This window comes from Cetorhinus maximus, chromosome 2, assembly GCF_964194155.1.
Source record: "Cetorhinus maximus chromosome 2, sCetMax3.hap1.1, whole genome shotgun sequence".
In the NCBI taxonomy this organism is placed as follows: Eukaryota; Metazoa; Chordata; class Chondrichthyes; order Lamniformes; family Cetorhinidae; genus Cetorhinus; species Cetorhinus maximus.
In genome coordinates, this window is record NC_135880.1 from 33,354,786 (window position 1) to 33,375,843 (window position 21,058).

At 41.6% G+C, this 21,058-nt stretch overlaps 1 protein-coding gene across 4 annotated transcripts in view; it reads left to right on the top strand.

Annotated features, from left to right (window-relative positions):
• Window positions 1–21,058, top strand: part of srek1 (splicing regulatory glutamine/lysine-rich protein 1) — a 65,920-nt gene that overhangs the window by 41,213 nt on the left and 3,649 nt on the right. For all 4 annotated transcript variants that reach the window (XM_078562748.1, XM_078562740.1, XM_078562732.1 and 1 more), the window contains 3 exons: window positions 10,120–10,260; window positions 14,669–15,076; window positions 18,468–18,645. In XM_078562748.1, coding sequence (XP_078418874.1) covers window positions 10,120–10,260; window positions 14,669–15,076; window positions 18,468–18,645 — 727 coding nt within the window. The remainder of the gene's footprint in view (window positions 1–10,119; window positions 10,261–14,668; window positions 15,077–18,467; window positions 18,646–21,058) is intronic.

Here is a 21,058-nt window from a genome sequence, read left to right on the forward strand (position 1 = left end):
TGGGTTAGGTGCCTAAACAGCACCTAACAAATGTGTCCTATCCAGAGATTGTCAGCTAGAACATCTCAGTGAGCATGTTAACAAGCGCTAATGCTTTGCTCCCGTCTTGCACCTGAATAACATTACAGCTGAGTTTCTTGTATGGTTTTTGAGGTAGTTCCAACTGACTTGGCCTGAAGGTGGTGAACCAGTGTAAACTGTGTGCTGATGAGCACTATAAGCTATACACTCAATTCCCCACTCCAACATATTTCATGAGCAAACTCCCAAATCAAAACTGGCATTGCACCTATCAAGAGTTGAATGTTGATGCTATCTATCTTTAAAAAGGCTGGTATTACTAAGAACTGTCTTTATTTTTGCTTCTTTTTAATTAGAATGGTTTTATTGCCTGAGTACTTGTTGCAGAATGCTGTTGGTTCTTTATACTTAATGTTACAAGCCATTTTCAGTACAGTGCCAACTTTGCACTTTGTGTTATGGCTTCTTTGGAGGATGCTGAGCAGAAACAGCTGTGAGACCCCTTGGCAACTTGTGAAGTCATTTGCCTGCATTCTCATGAGCCATTGGCAACTGTGTCCCTATCACAAGATAGGCAGCCCTCTACCCAGAATCTCAGAATTTTAACGGCACAGAAGGAGGCCATTCGGCCCATCGTGTCTGCACCGGTTCTCCAAATGAGCATTCTGACCTAGTGCCATTGCCCTGCCTTTTCCCTGTACCCTTGAACATTGGTTCTATTCAAATAATCATCCAATGCCCTCTTGAATGCCTCGATTGAACCTACCTCCACCACACTTCCAAGCAGTGCATTCCAGACCTGAACCACTGGTGTGAAAAAGTTTTTTCTCACATCACATTTGCTCCTTTAGCAAATCACTTTAAATCTGTGCATTCTTGTTCGTTATCCTTTCACGAGCGAGAACAGCTTCTCCCTATCTACTCTATCCAGCCTGCTCCTGATTTTGAACATCTCTATCAAATCTCCTCTTAGCTGCCTTCTCTCCAAGGAGAACAGTCCCAACCTCTCCAATCTATCTTCGTAAGTGAAGTTTCTCATCCCTGGGACCACTCATGTAAACCTCTTCTGCACTCTCTCCAATGTGTTCACATCCTTCCTATAATGTAGCGCCCAGAACTGTACATAATATTCCAGCTGAGGCCTAACGAGTGTCTTATATAAATTCATCATAACCTCCCTGCTATTGTATTCTATGCCCTTATTAATAAAGCCCAGGATACTATATACTTTATTAACTCCTATCTCCACCTGTCCTGCCACCTACAATGATCTATGCACATATACCCCTTCAAAACTTCACCCCTTATTTTATATTGTTTGTCCATGTTCTTCCTACCAAAATGCATCACCTCACACTTATCCACATTGAAATTCAGCTGCCACCTAACTGCCCACTCCATCTTAACTGAAGTTAAACTGACTGGTCTGTAATTGCTGGGCTTATCCTTACAACCTGTTTTGAACAAGTGGATAATGTTTGCAATTCTCCAGTCATCTGGCACCACCCCTGAGTCTAGGGAAGACTGCAAGATTATGACCAGTGCCCCTGCAATTTCTACTCTCACTTCCTTCAGTATCCTTGGATGCATCTCATCCGGTCCCGGTGCCTTGTCAACTTTAAGTACCGAGTGTGTATTCAACACTTCCTCCTTGTCTGTTTTGAACTTTTTTAGTGACTGAGTTTCCTCGACTGTCACTATGGCCTGGGTAGCATCTACCTACCTCCTTGGTAAATACGGATGCAAAGTATTCATTTAATGCCCCAGCTATGGCCCCTTCGTCCATATGTAAATTCCCTTTTAGGTCCCTAATCGGCCCTACTCCTCCTCTTACCGCCCTTTTCCTATTTAAATGTCTATAGAAGACTTTGGGATTCCCCTTTATCTTGGCTGCCAGCCTTTTCTCATAATCCCTCTTTGCTTCTCTAATATGCTTTTTCACCTCCCCTCTGAACCTTCTGTATTCCCCATGGTTCTCAATTGTATTTTCTACCTGACAGTTTTTCTTTTTTATCTTAATTTAATTCTCCTTTTTAATCCAGAGAGCTCTGGATTTGCTTGCCCTACCTTTCCCTTTCAATGGAATTTACCTTGACTGTGCCCAAACCAATTCTTTTTTGAAGATAGCCCATTGTTCAGCTACAGTTTTTCTTGCCAATCTTTCGTTCCAGTCTATCTGTCACAGCTCCGTTCTTGCCCCATCAAAGTTTGCTCTCGTCCAGTTAATTATTCTTACTCTGGATTGCCAATTGTCTTTTTCTATCATCTTCCTGAAATGTACAATACAATGATCACTGTCTCCTAAATGTTGCCCCACTGACACTTGATCCACTTGGCCCACCTCATTTTCAAGAGTCTTTTCTTGTTGGATTGGACACATACTGCTGTAGAAAATTCTCCTGAACACAACCTAGGAACTTTTGCCCCTCCATCCTTTACAATACTGCTGCCCCAGTCTACATTCAGGTAATTGAAGTCCCCCATTATAACTACTCTGTAATGCTTGCATCTCTCTGTAATTTTGTTCTTCTACGTCCTTCTCACTATTTGGTGAACTAAAGACTGTGCCAAGCAATGTAATTGCACCCTTTTTGTTCCTTAGCTCCAGTCAAATTGATTCTGCCCTTGAACCCTCTTTGACATCCTCTTTCTCCAACACTACAATGCTACAACCCCTAACCAATACAGCCACCCCTCCTCCTTTCCTATCTTTTCTGAACACCTTCTACCCAGGAATGTTTAACACCCAGTTCTGCCCTTCTTTGAGAGAGGTCTCTGTTATCGCCACATCATCATATTTCCACATGGCAATCTACGCCTGTAACCCCCCCCCCCCTCCCCCCACTCCAGTTTTATTCAATGTACTCCATGCATTCACATACTTGCATAATAACCCTGATTTAGATTTTGTTACCTTCTCCCTTACCCCGACTTGACTTATTAACTTGCTATGCTCTATATGAGCGCTATCTGTCCCTCCCAGTATTTGGTGCACCCTGGGATTCCTCGCTAATATTTTCTCTTGGTTCCAACACGCCTGCTGAGTTAGCTTAAAGCCCTCCCATCAGTTCTAGCAAAACACCCTGCAAGGAATTCAGTCCCAGCTCTGTTCAGGTGCAACCCATCTGGCTTGTATAGGTGCCATCTCCCCCAGATCCAGTGTCTCAGGTATCTAAAGCCCTCCCTCCTTCACCATCTTTCCACTCCTTAACTGTAGAACTGTGCCATGTCACCTGGAATGAAATGAGAAGACTCAGTTAATTGATAATCTCCTATGCATGTTCCACCTCTTATTTGGCATCATGACACAGTCCTTTTATCAGTTTCATACAAGGCAGATTGCATGGGTGCCTCGACAGTTGTGCAGGGTTCTGCTGCTATTCCAGCAATGACACAGCAGCACAACCTTGTTCGCAGGGGGACAGAACATTTAAATAAACATGAAGAATACCAACACTCCGATCACAACTTCTTATACACAGTAATTAAATTATAACCTTACCAAAATTCATTGAAAGGTATACAGATAAAATACTTGACCCATTACTTGCATAAAATTGGGATACTCTCTCTCTTCTGCCATGGGGTTTTAATGCCTCCATAATGATACTGCAGGATCTAATTTTCTCCTGATCTTCCTATCCTAGTGCCCAAAAGGGGGCCTCCAGCAGTATCAGAAGTCTTTCTGCTCCACATACTTGAGTACTGGAATGGTAATGTAGAAGCACCAGTATTTGGTGAAGTGTAATGCACTTATGCACACCGTCAACCCAAACAGTACCCACCATGGATTAGCGGTTCTCAAATGTTAATTATACAAAGTACTTTTTTTAATATTTCAAGCATAACACCTAGATGATCTCATTAATCAAGGAGGAAGCTATGACTAAATTTGTCTTTGCAATGTCTAAGTTAAAAGCCATAAATTCCTGGTGAAGGTGACTTGTTGATTAAAAATAAAAGCAAAGTTCTGGAAATAGACAACAGGCCAAGCAGCATCTGCAAAGTTTTGACATTTTCGACCATAAGACATAGGAGCAGAAATTAGGCCATTCAGCCCATCGAATCTGCTCCGCCATTCAATCATGACTGATAAGTTTCTCAACCCCATTCTCCCTCCTCCTCCCCATAACCTTTGATCCCCTTACCAATCAAGAACCTATCTATCTCGGTCTTAAATACACTCAATGACCTGGCCTCCACAGCCTTCTGTGGCAATGAATTCCATAGATTCACCACTCTCTGGCTAAGTAAGTTTCTCCTCATCTCTGTTCTAAAAGGTCTTCCCTTTACTCTGAGGCTGTGCCCTCGGGTCCTAGTCTCTCCTACTAATGGAAACATCTTCCCCACGTCCACTCTATCCAGGCCTTTCATTATTCTGTAAGTTTCAATCAGATCCCCCCTCATCCTTCTAAACTCCATCGAGTATAGACCCAGAGTCCTCAAACGTTCCTCATATGTGAAGCCTTTCATTCCTGGGATCATTCTCGTGAACCTCCTCTGGACCCTCTCTACGGCCAGCATATCCTTCCTGAGATACGGGGCCCAAAATTGCTCACAATATTCTAAATGTGGTCTGACCAGAGCCTTGTAAAGCTTCAGCAGCACATCCCTGCTTTTATATTCTAGTCCTCTCGAAATAAATGCCAACATTGCATTTGCCTTCCTAACTACCGCATCAACCTGCAAGTTAACCTTAAGAGAATCCTGGACTAGGACTCCCAAGTCCCTTTGCACTCTAGATTTCTGAATTCTCTCCCCATTTAGAAAATAGTCTATGCCTCTTCTTCCTACCAAAGTGCATGACCTCACACTTCCCCACGTTGTATTCCATCTGCCACTTCTTTGCCCATTCTCCTAACCTGTCCAAATCCTTCTGCAGCCTCCCCGCCTCCTCAATACTACCTGTCCAAATCCTTCTGCAGCCTCCCCGCCTCCTCAATACTACCTGCCCCTCCACCTATCTTTGTATCATCTGCAAACTTAGCCAGGATGTCCTCAGTTCCTTCATCTAGATCATTAATGTATAAAGTGAAAAGTTGTGGTCCCAACACTGACCCCTGCGGAACTCCACTAGTCACCGGCCGCCATCCTGAGAAGGACCCCCTTATCCCCACTCTCTGCCTCCTGCCAGACAGCCAATCTTCTATCCATGCTAGTACCTTACCTCTAACACCATGGGCTCTTATCTTACTGAGCAGCCTCCTGTGCGGCACCTTGTCAAAGGCCTTCTGGAAGTCCAAGTAGATAACATCCATTGGCTCTCCTTTGTCTAACCTACTCGTTACCACCTCAAAGAATTCTAACAGATTTGTCAGGCATGACCTCCCCTTGTTGAAACCGTGCTGACTTTGCCCGATTTTACCATGCACTTCCAAGTATTCTGAAATCTCATCCTTAATAATGGACTCTAAAATCTTACCAACGACCGAGGTCAGGCTAATCGGCCTGTAATTTCCCATCTTTTTCCTCACTCCCTTCTTAAACAGGGGGGTTACATTAGCGATTTTCCAGTCCTCTGGGACCCTCCCTGACTCCAGTGATTCCTGAAAGATCACCACTAATGCCTCCACTATCTCTTCAGCTATCTCCTTCAGAGCTCTGGGGTGTAATCCATCTGGTCCAGGTGATTTATCCACCTTCAGACCTTTCAGTTTTCCTAGCACCTTCTCCTTGGTAATGGCCACCATACTCACCTCTGCCCCCTGACTCTCTTGAACTTTGGGGATGTCACTCGTGTCTTCCACTGCGAAGACTGACGCAAAGTACCTATTCAGTTCCTCAGCCATTTCTTTGTTCCCCACTACTACTTCTCCAGCGTCATTTTCCAGCGGCCCAATGTCCACTTTTGCCTCTCTCTTACCCTTTATATATCTAAAAAAAACTCTTGCAATCTTCTTTTATATAACTGGCTAGTTTACCCTCATATTTAATCTTCTCCCTCCTTATTTCTTTTTTAGTTGTCCTCTGATGGTCTTTGTAGGCTTCCCAATCCCCTGGTTTCCCACTGCTCTTCGCCGCGTTGTATGCTTTCTCTTTAGCTTTTATGCTGTCCCTGACTTCCCTTGTCAGCCATGGTTGCCTCGTCCTCCCTTTAGTATGCTTCTTCTTCCTAGGGATGAATTTTTGCTGTGTCTCCCAAATTACTCCCAGAAACTCCTGCCATTGCTGTTCCACTGTTTTTCCTACTAGGCTCATCTCCCAGTCAATTCTGGCCAGCTCCTCCCTCATGCCTCTGTAGTTGCCTTTATTCAACTGTAATACCGTTACATCTGATTCCAGCTTTTTCCTCTCAAATTGCAGGGTAAATTCTATCATATTATGGTCACTTCCTCCTAAGGGTTCCTTCACCTTAAGCTCCATTATCAAATCTGCCTCATTACACATCACTAAATCTAGAATTGCCTGTTCCCTAGTGGGCTCCACCACAAGCTGCTCCAAAAAGCCATCTCATAGACATTCCACAAATTCCTTTTCTTGGGATCCACTACCAACCTGATTTTCCCAGTCTACCTGCATATTGAAATCACCCATGATCACTGTAACCTTGCCTTTCTTACACACCTTTTCTATCTCCTGGTGTATCTTGTGCCCCACATCCTGACTACTGTTCGGAGGCCTGTACATAACTCCCATTATGGTTTGTTCACCTTTGCAGTTCCTCAACTCTACCCTCACAGATTCTACATCATCTGACCCTACATCATTTCTTGCTATCGATTTAATTTCATTTCTTACTAACAAAGCAACCCCACCCCCTCTGCCAACCTGCCTATCTTTTTGATAGGATGTATATCCCTGACATTTAGCTCCCAGTCCTAATCCCCTTGCAGCCATGTCTCTGTAATGCCCACCACATCATACCTGCCAATTTCAATCTGCGCCACAAGCTCATTTACCTCATTTCGTATACTGTGTGCATTCAGATACAACATCTTCAGTCCTGTATTTCCCGCCCCCTTTCTCATTGTTGTCCTTTTATCTGATGTGCTTGAAGTTAGATTCCTAGCCCTTTCCAAACACACTCCTATTGTGTGTTCTGGGGACTTTAATAGCCTCTCCTGGGCTCTCCTTTCTTTTCAGTTTTTTCATAATTTTCCATGAAGTTGAATCCGCCCCCCCCCACACGCTAACCTGCTGCTTTGTTTCCCATTAGTCATACTTCTTGGAGTTTTACCCCCCCCCCCCCCACTTTCTAGTTTAAAGTCCTGTTGACCACCCTGTTTACCCTTTTCGCTAGAACATTGGCCCCAGATTGGTTCAGGTGGAGACCGTCCCAACGGTACAGATCCCTCCTGTTCCAATACTAATGCCAGTGCCCCACAAAATGGAACCCTTCTTTCCCACACCACTCCTTTAGCCACGTGTTTACTTCCCTTATTCTCGTGTCCCTCTGCCAATTTTCACGTGGCTCGGGTAGTAATCCGGAGATTATAACCCTTGAGGACCTGTTCGTTAATTTAGTTTCTAGTTCTTGATAATCCCCAAACAGGTCCTCTTTCCTAGTCATTTTAAATTTGTATTCTTTATCAGAACTCAATTAATCTACTTTAGTCTCATTTTCTAAATCCAGCAGAGTTCACTGTTAAAGATTTCAGCAACTGTGGCGACTTCTTGTATTATTCAGTTGGAAGCAGAAAATCTGAGCAAGAACACTAATTTCTTTTACTTTTATGGTGATTGTCATTTAATGAGAGAAAATATAATAGAAGGCCTTTAGCAACTCACCAGTTTTGTGTAATTTTATCTAAGTGAAGCAATGGCATTATCTAGTTTTTTCTGACAGCCTGGGTTAGAACCAAGTTGATGACTTGGTTAAATAAGACCATTTCAATTCCTGTTGTATTATATGAAACACATGATTTCAGATAATTATTTTCCTAGCTTTTAAATGCCACATGCCTTTTTTTTTAATGACAATTTTTTTTTCACTCTAAGGTGATGAAAACCAATAGAATCCTGGGCATTACCACATTATTAGGGAGGCCAAGATTTTTTTCTCTGCCCAGTAATTTCTCCTCATCTGCAGATGTTGCTCCTCTTTTACATATAGCTCCATGTGTAACATCACCCTCTGGTATTAGATCCAAATGGTCCTTGGTAAGCCTTGACCATAATTGTGGGCATGTTCTTCTATAATCGGGACATCGCATTTAAACAAATTTTGTCCTACGTTTGCACTTCCAACAACGGTTGCTGGATCGTGATCAGAAGTAAGAATTTTAACTTTGGTACGTGGAGGATAGTGGCACTACTGTTGCCCCAGCTGAGATCAGCACAGACCAGGGATCATCTTGGTCTGTTTCGCTAAACTATTGTTGGATAAATTCACTGAACATTGCAGGAACTTCTAGCTCCCTAAAAGATACAATGGTAGCTACAATTAAAGGCAATGCAGCTAGCTAGCCCACTTTCTTAGAAACAAACCTTTGGTCCAATGAATACAGCGTTCATCTACCTTTTGCATGATTCCAGAGTTACTTTCTTCTGTTAGTAAATTGAGAAGATCATGGAAATAAATTTAAACATGAAAATGAATGGGCAGAGACCTCTGATCCATCAAGCCTGTCCCATCTAGACATACTGCAATCTCATGGGTGATTGACTGTACCCGACCTAAGCATCTGGAAGAGGCAGAAAAACAGGAAATGCCTTAGACAAATTTAGGAACATGTTTCTGTGATTTGCCAAAGCAATCAAGCAAACTCCAAGAGACTGATAACTCACTAGTCCCCTTTATTTCCAGTCAGGCCACTAACTACCTATTGTAACTTAACTTGAGTGGCCTCAGGAGATTATCCAGCTCCCTTTTGAAGGACTACAAGTAATCCATATTCATCACACCAGCAATTTGTTCCAGGAGTCAAAGACTTTTCTGTGAAAATAACTACTTCATAACATCTAGTCTAACTCTGTGTATTTATTTTATACCCATCTCAAAAATAATCTGTCCACGGAAAGAATCTAATCCCTCATCATTTGAAAAAGCTCAATCAAATATCCTCCTATGCCTACATTTCTGTAATTAAATTAACCCTAATAGAATTAACTTCATCTATTTTGTTTATCGTCCCATAGAAACCTACTGATTCCCCATCACAGAATCTACCTCAAGAATTATTCCAATTCCAGACTTTTGTCCCCAGTGACCTACCTAGCAGAAATGCTTGCCACTATTACTCCTGCAGTTGTTTTTTTGCTAGTTTGTATGTATCTCCCCTTGTCCTGCAGTTATGATATAAGTCAAAATAGTTTTCAGATTAACCTTTTCCATTCAGATTAGTATCTTAACAACTATATAAGCTTCTTGCTCATTTGCCCCCTTTCTTGACTGAAGTGTTCAAATTTTTCTACCCTTCTTAAAGCTACAATATTAAATAGCAGCTTGTGGTCTTTCTATGCATTTCTTCCAAAACTTACATATTTATTTGCTTTGTCCCTTGGTAACCAGAACTGAATGTAGTACTAGGTGCAAGTAAAGCATTATAGAACTTCAGCATTATAGCGTCAGACTTAACAGGCCTAATGCTGTGCGATAGGTGAACCATTGGGTCTCTGGAAGGATGAGTTAGGCAGGCTTTGTGATTTTGTTAGTTAGTTTGTTATTTTGTAATTCCCGATGTGAAGTTCAGCTTTCTTGTTTATGTCACTGCATTGTACAAGTGATTAATTGTGTGAAATGCATTGAAATGTTTCAACAACCTGATGAAGTGCTATATAAGTGCAAGTCTTTTAAGGTAAAAGCGGCCACAGTCATTCTACATTTGGGAAAAATTAGACCTTAATTTGTTTAAAAATTTTATCTCAGCTGTAAATAGGTATTACTTATTTTTCCTTAGTGTTCATTATTATAGTCAGTAATTTTCAATTAAAAACTGGGTGAATTTAGATTAATGAAAAATTTGTTGTATCTTTGTAAATCTTGTGAGGCATGAGGCTAAATATTTCAGCAAAATTAACATTTAAAAATTAAGTTGAACAAAACTGATGATAAATATAAATACACTGAAATTTCTATCTTTAAAGTGTACAGGTTAAATTGTATCTTGCTAAAATATGCTTGTTTCTGTGATTTACAAATTCTGTGCACACTAACAGGGAAAAGAAAGCGGAAAGTGACAGTAAAGTGAAAGAAGAAAACAAAGATGGAGATGGAGATTATGTGAAGAAGAAAGAAAAGAAGTCCAGCACTCCGCCAGGAAGAAACAGCTCATCTAGGAAATCCCGGAGTTCAAGCAAGTAGGGTATCAGATAAATTGGAGAATTTAATTATTTAATTATGTTCAGAAAATTAGATAAATGCTCCCACATATTTAGAATTGTTTTCAATTTGATGACCTAATGATTTTTAAAAAATAAAGAATTGAGTTGTCATAAGCAACATAGACATGTCAACCCAAGTGATGACAGGTGATTTTTCACACTTAATTTGACTTGTTACTGCTTGAAGTTTGATTTAAGATGTTTAATAGGATATAGAGGAGGTGCTTAATGGGATAACAGTACTCAAAATAGAAAAGTCACCTGGTCCAGATGGGATGCATCCCAGTTTGCAAAATAAAAGGTAGAAATTGCAACGGTTCTGACCACTGTCTTCTAATTCTCACTACATGTGGGAGTGATGCCAGAGGACTGGAGAATTGCAAATATTATACCTTTGATCAAAGGAAGGGAGTGAAGAAACTTTAGGGACAGTAACCCAGCACAAATTTAATTGATGTTGGCAAATTATGGAGTAATGAACAAAAGCTTGTATTTATTAAAGGCAAATAATTTTTGACTGCTAACTCGATTGAGTTCTTTGAGGAAGTAACAGTGAAGGATGTTGAGGGTGGTGCGGTTGATGTATATTTGACTTTCAAAAGACATTTGATAAAGCACCATAATAGACTTAGTAAATTGGAACCTGTGGGATTAAAGGGACAGCAGCTGCTTGGATACACAATTGACTAAGGGGCAGAAAGCAATGAGCAGTTGGGAATGGTTGTTTTTCAGACTGAAAGACGGTTTCCTCTTTTAAGGACCACTCTCATAAGGCTTTTTTTGATTATTATTAATTACCTGGGTTTTGGTATTTAAATTTTGCAGGTGACTGGAAAATTGAAAATATTGTAAAAGTTGAGGATCTTTCAGGGAACGTAGGCTGGTGAAATGGGCAGGCACAAAAACAAATGAAAGTTAATGCAGAGAAGTGTAAAGTGATACATTTTGATAAGAAGAATGAGGCAGAGCAATGTAAGTTAAATGGTACAATTTTAAAGGAGGTGCAGGAACAGAGATGGACTGCATTGGCTCAAGAAGGCGGCTCACCACCTTTCACTCTCAAGTGAAATTAGGGATGAGCAGCCAATGCTGGCATTTCCAGAGACTGTCACATTGCCAGTCATCTCATTGCCTGTTCCAAGCTCTTTAGAGAAACAATCCATTTAATTCCGCATCTCTCCTCTTTCCCCGTAGCCCTGCAAATGTTCCTTGTTCAAGGATTGATCCAATTCCCTTTTGAAGACTGTAACTGAATCTCTTGCACCAGCCTTTCAGGCAGTCCATCCCATATCAACAATCGGCTGCATAAAAACGTTGCTTCATGTGATCAAATGAAAGAACTTTTTTAAAAAACAGAGACCCCTGGAGGTGTATATGAAAGATTATTGGGGATAGGCAGAGATGTGGAGTTGAAGCTACAGTCAGATCAGCCATGATCTTTTTGAATGGTGGAGCAGGCTCGAGGGGGTGAATGGCCTACTCCTCTTAATTCGTATGTTTGTGTACAGATCTCTGAAGTGGAATAACAAGAAATCAACACCATCCAGGACATAGCCACCTTAATTGGCATTCCACCCACAACACACAGCGGCAGTAGTGTCTACCAACAATAAGAAACACTGTAATAATTTGCCAAGCCTCCTTTGACAGCACCTTTCAAACCAAACCCAACCCAACCCTGACCTCTCCAACCTAAAAGAACAATGGCAGAGGCACAAGGGAACATCACCACCAGCAAGCTCCCCTCCAAGTCGTACACCATCCTGACTTGGAGCTATATCGCTGTTCCTTCACTGTCATTGGGTCAAAATCCAGGAACCCCCTTCTTGTGGGTGTATTTATATGCATGGGCCACAGGTTCAGGAAGGTGGCTCAGCACCTGCTCAAGGAGAATTAGGTTTGGGCAATATTACTAGTGATGCTCACATCCCATGAATGATTTTTTTTAAGTTGAGAAGGCTGTTAAAGCATAAGGGAACCTGGGCTTTATAAATAAGAGACATAGAGTACAAAAGCTAGGAAGTTATGATGAACCTGTATAAAACAGAAGTTTGGCCTCAACTGCAGTATTGTGTCCAGTTCTGGGCACCATACTTTACGAATGATGTCAAGCCCTTCGAGAGGATAAAGAAACAATTTATTAGAATAAAACCAGGGATCAGGAGCTTCAGTTTTGTGGAAAGACTGCGGATGTTGGAGCTGTTGTCCTTAGAGCCAAGAAGTTGAAGAGAAAATGTGATAGAGATGCACAAAACCATGGATGATTTTGATAAAGTAAATAAGGAGAAACTGTATCCAGTGGCAGAAGGATCAGTAACTAAAGGATGCAGATTTAAATAGTTGGCGAAAGAGTCCAAGGCAAAATGAAGCAATGTTTTTATGCAGCGGATTGTTGATATGGGATGGACTGCCTGAAAGGCTGGTGTAAGAGATTCAGTTACAGCCTTCAAAAGGGAATTGGATCAATACTTGAAGAAGGAACATTTGCAGGGCTAGGGGGAAAGAGGAGAGATGCGGAATTAATTGGATTGTTTCTCCAAAGAGCTTGGAACAGGCACTTAGATGACTGGTTATATGGATGCCTGTCAGTTGAGTTGATTTATTGCTGCTTTATAACTGGCTATGTTTTTAGGGATGTATTTCACTTGACATTGCTTGTCTCTGCTTAATTTTTTCTGTTATTTATTAATCATATACACTACTGCTGTTTGGATTCCAAGGTTAAATGTGGGCCAGGATTATTTATTACTTAAATTCACTCACCACTGATAGGGAGCAATTTTCAATCAAAGTACTAGAAGCACTCAATGCACTCCCAGAGTAGGTCCATCTGGGGGAGGAAAAAAACTGCCATAATTGCTTGTTGACCACATTCAGGCTTTGATGGCAGTTGTAGCGATATCCATGTTCCCAATATTCTAGTCTCCTGCTTGAAGAAAACTCAAGAAATACAAGGCACTTTTGAGAGTCTAGAAATTCGATCACACCTGAAAACTGTCAGGCGGTGTTCAAAGCATGCAGTGTATCCACCTGTTCACATGATCACAGGCAGTGTGTTAAATTTATGCTGGATCTCAGAATGAGCCAGATGTGCAGCCTATATTACTTACCTAAGTACTGCACTGGAATTTCAGCCCAGTTCACTGTTATGACCTTTTGGAAGGGACAGAAATTGGGCATCCCTGAGGCCATTGGTTTCTTCTGGACTTTTAGAACTTAACATACAAGAAAGATGGATTTGCATTTATCTAGCACCTTTTACATGGAAACTTCACAAAGCACTTAATTTTATAATAAATTACTTGAAATATCCAGTCTTGAATGAGCTACAATTTTCTCCAATTAAACATTGAAAAGACGAATGCCATTGTCTTCAGCCGCCACCACACATTTGCCATCTATTACATCCCTCTCCCAGACCACTGAATCAGGCTGTACTAGTCTGTCTGAAATCTTGGCATCCTATTGAGCCAAGTTTCAGACCCCATATTTTCTACACTACAAAGCTTGCCTACTTCCAGCTCTTTAACATCATCCATCTCTGCCTCTAACTGCACTCATTTGCTTCTAAAAACCTCAACCATGCAGTTGTCACCTCCACACTATATCATTCTAGTGTTCTCCTGGCAGACCACCCACCCTTCACCCATCATAAGTTTCAGCTTATCCAAAAGTTTGCAGTCTGTATCCAATCCTGTATCAAGTCTTGCAAATCCATCATTCCTCTCCTCCCTGATCCACATTGGTACCCAATCAACCAACATCGCAAATTTAAAATTCTCACCCTTTTGTTCAAATCCCTCATGGCCTCACCCCTCCCTATCTCTGAAATCTTCTCCGCTCTACAACACCCCCAAATTCTCCATTCCTCTGACTCCCCTCCTGTGCATCCCTCCTTCAACCCCACCATTGGTTGTTGTACCTTCAGCTGCCAGGAACCCAATCTCTAGAATTCTCCTCATTTAAGATCCTCTTTAATTCCCATCTCCTCTGTTAAATGTGTTATATAAATGCAAATTTTTGTTATTTGAAGAAATATGACAACCAGTTAATACAGTAAGATATCAAAAACAACTGGATGAATGACCAGTTATTTTGTTTTTGGTGGTGTTGCTTAAGAAAGGAATCCCTCTTTTTTGAGTTTTTAATGCGTAGTTGTTTCATCTAATGGACTGCGCTTCTAGAAGCATGGCACTCCCTCAATGCACTGAAGTTCCAGTCTAATTTATACACTCGAGTCTGGAACTCAGACTTGAACCCACATCCTTCTGGCCCAGATGATGCTGCCACTAAGATGACAGCAGGGATTATTTATTGTCATCCAATGTCCTTTTCTATCAGTTGTTGTGAAAATGTTGTGAAATTATGGTAATTATATTTACAGAGAAAAATATCGAAAGAAAAGCAGGAGTTTATCAAGAAAAAGATCCAAGTCACCAAGGAAGAAGTCCAGGTCTCCGAGAAGGAGGTCCCGGACACCAAAGAGGAGGTCCAAGTCGCCAAGGAAGAGGTCTAGGTCGCCGAGGAAGAGGTCCAGGTCGCCAAGGAGGAGGTCCAGGTCGCTGAGGAGGAGGTCCAGATCACCGAGGAGGAGGTCCAGGTCGCCGAGGAGGAGGTCCAGGTCGCTGAGGAGAAGGTCCAGGTCGCCAAGAAGGAAGTCCAGGTCACCGAGGAGGAGGGTTTCCAGATCGCCTAGGAGGAGATCCAGGTCACCAAGGAGGAGGTCCAGGTCACCGAGAATACGGCCGAGGACACCAAAAAGAAGGTTTTCCAGATCTCCATCTCCAAGAAGGTGACTTTACACAAATTTCTATATATAACAAAATGAGCTAAATTTATTTTGGGCCTACAAAGATACCTGCATTTATATAATGCTTTTTAACATCAAACAGCCTAAGTACACTTAAGTTCCCAAGCTTTGAACTGTCATACCTCTGCTCCCTGGACCTCGTCCCACATCCCTTCATCCTTCCCGCACTTTTACGCATCTTCAGTTGACTGCTCAAACCTGCCTCTTTGACTGTGCCTTCAGTCATCTCCCTAACAGTTCTCTGTTGCTCTGTGTCTTTTCTTTCTCTTTCCGTTTCTATCAAATGCTTTGGGGTACTTGGCTACGATTAAATTAGCGCATTGGCAAGCTATTGTTCCATGCTTTGATGAGTGTATGGCAGCTTGAGTTACAGGTCATTTTGCCTGCTGACTCTAATTTACAATGAACAGTGCTAACTCCCACCCAATGCCAACAGAATGCCATGATGGCTGGTGGGAGTGGGAAATGGCAATAGGCCACTAACAGGGACCCCCAGGAAGGAGGGATTGAATGTTTGTAGAAGCAGCCCACTTGATTGGCACCCTGTCCACAAACATTCACTCCCTCCACCACCGATGTACAGTAGCAGCAGTGTGTACCATCTACAACATGCACTGCAGGAACTCACCAATGCTCCTTAGACTGCACCTTCCAAACCCACAACCGCTGCCATTTAGAAGGACAAGAGCGGGAGACACATGGAAATGCCACCACCTGGAAGTTTCCTTCCAAACCCTTCACCATCCTGATTTGGAAATGTATCGTAGTTTCTCCACTGTAACTGGGGCAAAATCCTGGAACTCTCTACCTAACAGCACTGTAGGTGTACCTACACCACGTGGACTGCAGTGGTTCAAGAAGGCAGTTCACCACCACCTTCCCAAGGGCAATTAGGGATGAGTAACAAATACTGGCCTAGTGACACCCATATCCCATGAATGAATAAAAAAAGGTCCCCATCAAGGTACATGCAAAGAGGGAGGGACCATGGTGATTGTACACTGGCAGGGAAACGGGCGTTTTGAGGCTGGCAAAACCCAAGGAGTCCTTGTCAGGCTCAAAGGAACAGTCCTGCTCTTCCAGGCCCATAAGGAAACAAAAAAAAAGTTAAAATTAACTTACCTCAGCCTCTCCTGGCGTTTGATCTTGCGTATCTCCATCTTTTGCTGACAGCTTTAGGGCTTGACCTTGCAGCTGCTAAAACTTGGAAATTAAAATGGCAAAGCACAAACTCAGCATGTGATGCCAAGCCACCATTTTATCCAGTTGTAGTACGGTTCCTGCCATTTGGGCAGGACTCCTGACTCTAAAATAGAGGCTTCCTTTACATTTCACACAGACTTCAGTCTAAAAATTTTTCAGTTTATTATTCCAGCCCCCCTCTGTGGTACAGTTGCAATATTTTGGGAAAATAAAAACAAATCGTGAGAATCCAGATGACTGTTCACCTTCATGGTGTTACTGTTTGTGCGATAGAGATGATTGGGAAGGCTTAACCTCCCCACTTCATAGTGCTGCCACAAAGGTTTTGTGATACAGTCTGTGAGACCACTCCTGAGACCCGATGATCACAATAGCATTGATGCCCTTTTCTCGCCATCATCTATGGTGATTTGACAGCTGCTTTTGTTCTCCCTCTGAGTATAAAAGTGCTTTCTGCTCATTGTTTACCCCAGCAGCATAGTCAAAGTTGAAAATATGCTTTTGTTGTGCTAACAGAAACCTACTTCAAGATCGTATCTCACTGCGAAATTGGATTTGTCCTCAATCCTTACGCATGCACTTTTCATAAGTATCATTTTAGAATCATTATCCAGTGTGGATTGCAGTGATATATGGAATTGGTCACTTTGAAGCAGAAACATATACCAGTTAATATTTTCCCTCTAGAGAGGGCTAAATTTAGCATGCATTCTACATATATAATGGGATGCAAGGGGCATTGGCAAGCACCACTAAATTCAGCTCCTTAAGTTTGCAGAACCTCTGAAGAGTTTAACAGATGAATATGCAAAATTAAAACCCACTGGATTGGGGGTAATATCTGTGCTCATTTAATTCTGCCTCTTGTGTATCCCCATATGTAATTGTATTCAGCATTGGTGGCCTTTCTTTCAGTTGCCTAGGCCCCCCTCCCTACACCTCTCCATGTCTCTACCTCGCTCTCCTCTTTTAAGGCACTTCTTAAAACCTACTTCTGACCAAGCTTTTGATCATCTTACTTAATATCTCCTTGTGTGGCTCTGTGACATATTTTGCTTTATAATACTGTGAGGCACCTTGGGGTGTTTCATTACATTAAAGGAGCTGCGCAAATATTTGTTACATTCAAGACAGATTATTAGATTTTTGGATACTAAAGAAATTAAGGGATGTGGGGAGGGGAGTTGAGGTAGAAGATTAGCCTTGATCGTATTGATTGGCTTGAACGGCTGAATGACCTAAATCTTTCTCCTATTATGTTCTTAAGTGAATGTGTACAGATTAATGGATACAAATTACTGGGTATTAAAATGCAATTTGTGAGAGATTGAGCTCTATTAGTATTCAAACTACCATTGATTACCTAATTAATTTCTTCAACTGGCTATGGGATAAGTACATATGTACCCACATTAATTTTTATACAGTTTAAAATGCACAATTTGACTAAACCAAACTACCCTTTTAGTATATTTTATACAGTAATTTAAAAATATTTATCTTGTTGATATCTGTACAATTCCTACAGGAAATTGGTGCAACACCATGCTCTTTGGAAAAGAGTGGTGGAGTTCCCCTCTGTCTGGGCCAATATTTATTCTTCAGCCAACTTTACTAAAACAGATTATCTGGTCATTATCACATTTCTGTTTGTGGGAGCTTGCTGTATGCAAATTGGCATTTCCTACATTGCAACAGTAACTCTTCAAAATTACTACCATCTCCGTAAGCTTACAAATTCTTTCTCTTCAGATACCAGTCTAATTCTAAAAAAGGACTATGAAGTCTAGAAAAGAAATTGCATTTACATAGCAGCTTTCATGAGCCTCATGACATCTTAAAAGCACTTTATGGAGAATGACGCTAAGTGAATTGCTCATTCAGAGAGCTGGTGCATACATGATGGGCTGAATGGCTTCCTTCTGCATTGTAACAATTCAGTGATTCTTTTTTCCCCTCTTCGCTCTCGCTTTCACTTTTTTCTTTATTTCTCTCCTTTCCCTCTCGTCTTGCTTATTTTTTCCTTTCCTTTTTTTTCCTTTTCTTGCCCTTCTTTGTCTTGCAAAATTCCAGGAACCCTGCCAATTGAATATTAATATGATCGTTGTATATTTAGATATTTGGCTGTCCATGATTTTTGTACATTGCATAAATGTTGCCTTTTTGTCAGAAATAAGAAAGAGAAAAGAAAAGACAAAGACAGAGGACACAGCAGAGATAGAGTTGAGAACAGAGAAAATTCAAGCAGCCAGAGCCAGGATAAGAACAAACGGGATCATTCTACCTCCAAGAAGAAGAAAGACAAGGAAAAAGATGGCAAAATCAAGCTGGATAAAACAGATATCAAGGTGCAATTTAATGAAGTACTGGAAATTAAGTTGTGCCATAACTCGTATTTTATTTTAAGAGCAGCTTTAAAGTATTTAAGAAATACAGGTGGTCATTGTGGGTATAGATAAAAATAAAACACATTCACTAATGAGAAGCAGGTTTCCTAAACTTAGCAAGCAGAAATAAATGGAATCTCCTTACATGAATATGTATATAGGTGGTTAGAAATTTAATATGCACACATACTCCAGCAATAGTACTGAAGACTTGTGCTCCAGAACTTGCTGCACCCCTAGCCAAGCTGTTCCAGTACAGCTACAATACTGGCATTTACCCAGCTATGTGAAAAATTGCTCAGGTACGTCCTGTACACAAAAAGCAGGACAAATCCAACCCAGCCAATTAGTGCCCCATCTGTCTACTCTCGATCATCAGTAAAGTAATGGAAGGGGTCATCAAAAGTGCTATCAAGCAGTACATGCTTATCAATAACTTGCCCACTGATGCCCAGTTTGGGTTCTGCCAGGGCCACTCAACTCCTGACCTCGTCACAGCCTTGGTTCAAACATGGACAAAAGAGCTGAACTCCTTGACATCAAGACAGCATTCAACCGAGTGTGGCATCAAGGAGCCCTTGCAAAACTGGAGTCACTGGGAATCACGGGAAAATCTCTCCACCGGCTGGAGTCATACCTAGCACAAAGGAAGATGGTTGTGGTTATTGGAGGTCAGTCATCTCAGCTCCAGGACATCACTGCAGGAGTTCCTCAGGGTAGTGTCCTCAGCCCAACCATCTTCAGCTGCTTCATCAATGACCTTCCTTCAATCGTAAAGTCAGAAGTGGGGATGTTTGCTGATGATTGCACAATGTTCAGCACCATTTGCGACTCCTCAGATACTGAAGCAGTCCATGTCCAAATGCAGCAAAACCTGGACAATATCTAGGCTTGGGCTGACAAATGTCAAGTAACATTTGCGCCAGGCAATGACCATCTCCAACAAGAGAGAATCTAACCATCATCCCTTGACATTCAATTGCATCACCATCACTCCACTATCAACCAATGGGGTTACCATTGACCAGAAGCTGAAGTGGACTAGCCATATAAATAATGAGGCTACAAGAGCAGGTAAGAGGCTAGGAATCCTGCGACAAGTAACTCACCTCCTGACTCTCCACTTGCCTGGATCAATACAGCTCCAACAACACTCAAGAAGCTTGACAGCCTCCAGGACAAAGCAGCCCGCTTGATGGGCACCACATCCACAAACATTCACTCCCTCCACCACCGACACACAGTAGCAACAGTGTGTACCATCTACAAGATGCACTGCAGGAATTCACCAATGCTCCTTAGACAGCATCTTCCGAACCCACGATTACTACCATCTAGAAGGGCAAGGACAGCAGATAGATGGGAACACCACCACCTGGAAGTTCCCCTCTAAGTCACTCACCATCCTGACTTGGAAATATATTACCGTTCCTTCACTGTTGCTGGGTCAAAATCCTGGAACTCCCTAACAGCACTGGATGTACCTATACCACATGGACTGCAACGTTCAAGAAGGCAGCTCATCACCTAGGGATGGTCAATAAATGATGGCCCAGCCAGCAAAGCCTATAGCCCATGAATGAATAATTTTAGAATAGTGCTGTTGTAAAATAACCTTAAAATACAATGCAGCCCAAATTGGAATCAGAGTTGATCTGTTAGACTGAGTCAGATTTCTATTCTTATCCTGAATAGTTGGGTTTTGAGATGTAACACAGAAATAATGCAAGGCCTGCAAAATAATGACACAGGAACAGCCAGTTTACCCCATAGTGTAGTTATGAAGACTTTCTTCACCAGTCACAAAGGCAGTCACGATGTAACCACCATATTTATATCAACTGACTGACATCCCCAATAATTCTCTTCTGTTACGCTCACTGCAATTTGTTGTTTGAATACTGCAATTTTACAAAAGTTCCAGAGACAGTAAAAAAAATGCCAGTTTCTGAGCTGGCCTGGGAAATTACAAACCATTTGCCCTACCTATTATGGGTATTCTGTTTATACAACTGGTGTGAATATTGTTTTATATTTGTTTAGTTTAATTATGAACTGTTAACAAGATTGTAAAGCATGTTACCTCTTCAGAATTGCCTTTCATCTCTCCAGAACTGACACAACGTTGTATTGAGAGAGGCTTTAGTTTTAGACAACTTTGCATTAAAAAGGCCCTCTGACTGCTTCAAATTATGTATTACGGGCAATAAGTATAATTCTAATATTGTGAAGCACCCGAATAGACCTGATAGTTAGAAGTAGCAGGAAGTAAGATCATCTTTGCTTGCCATGTTATACCATTTTGTTTTGTCACATTGGGATCTGTGGACTTTTTTTTAACCCAGTTAAATCTGACACAAGCACCTGGGTTTAT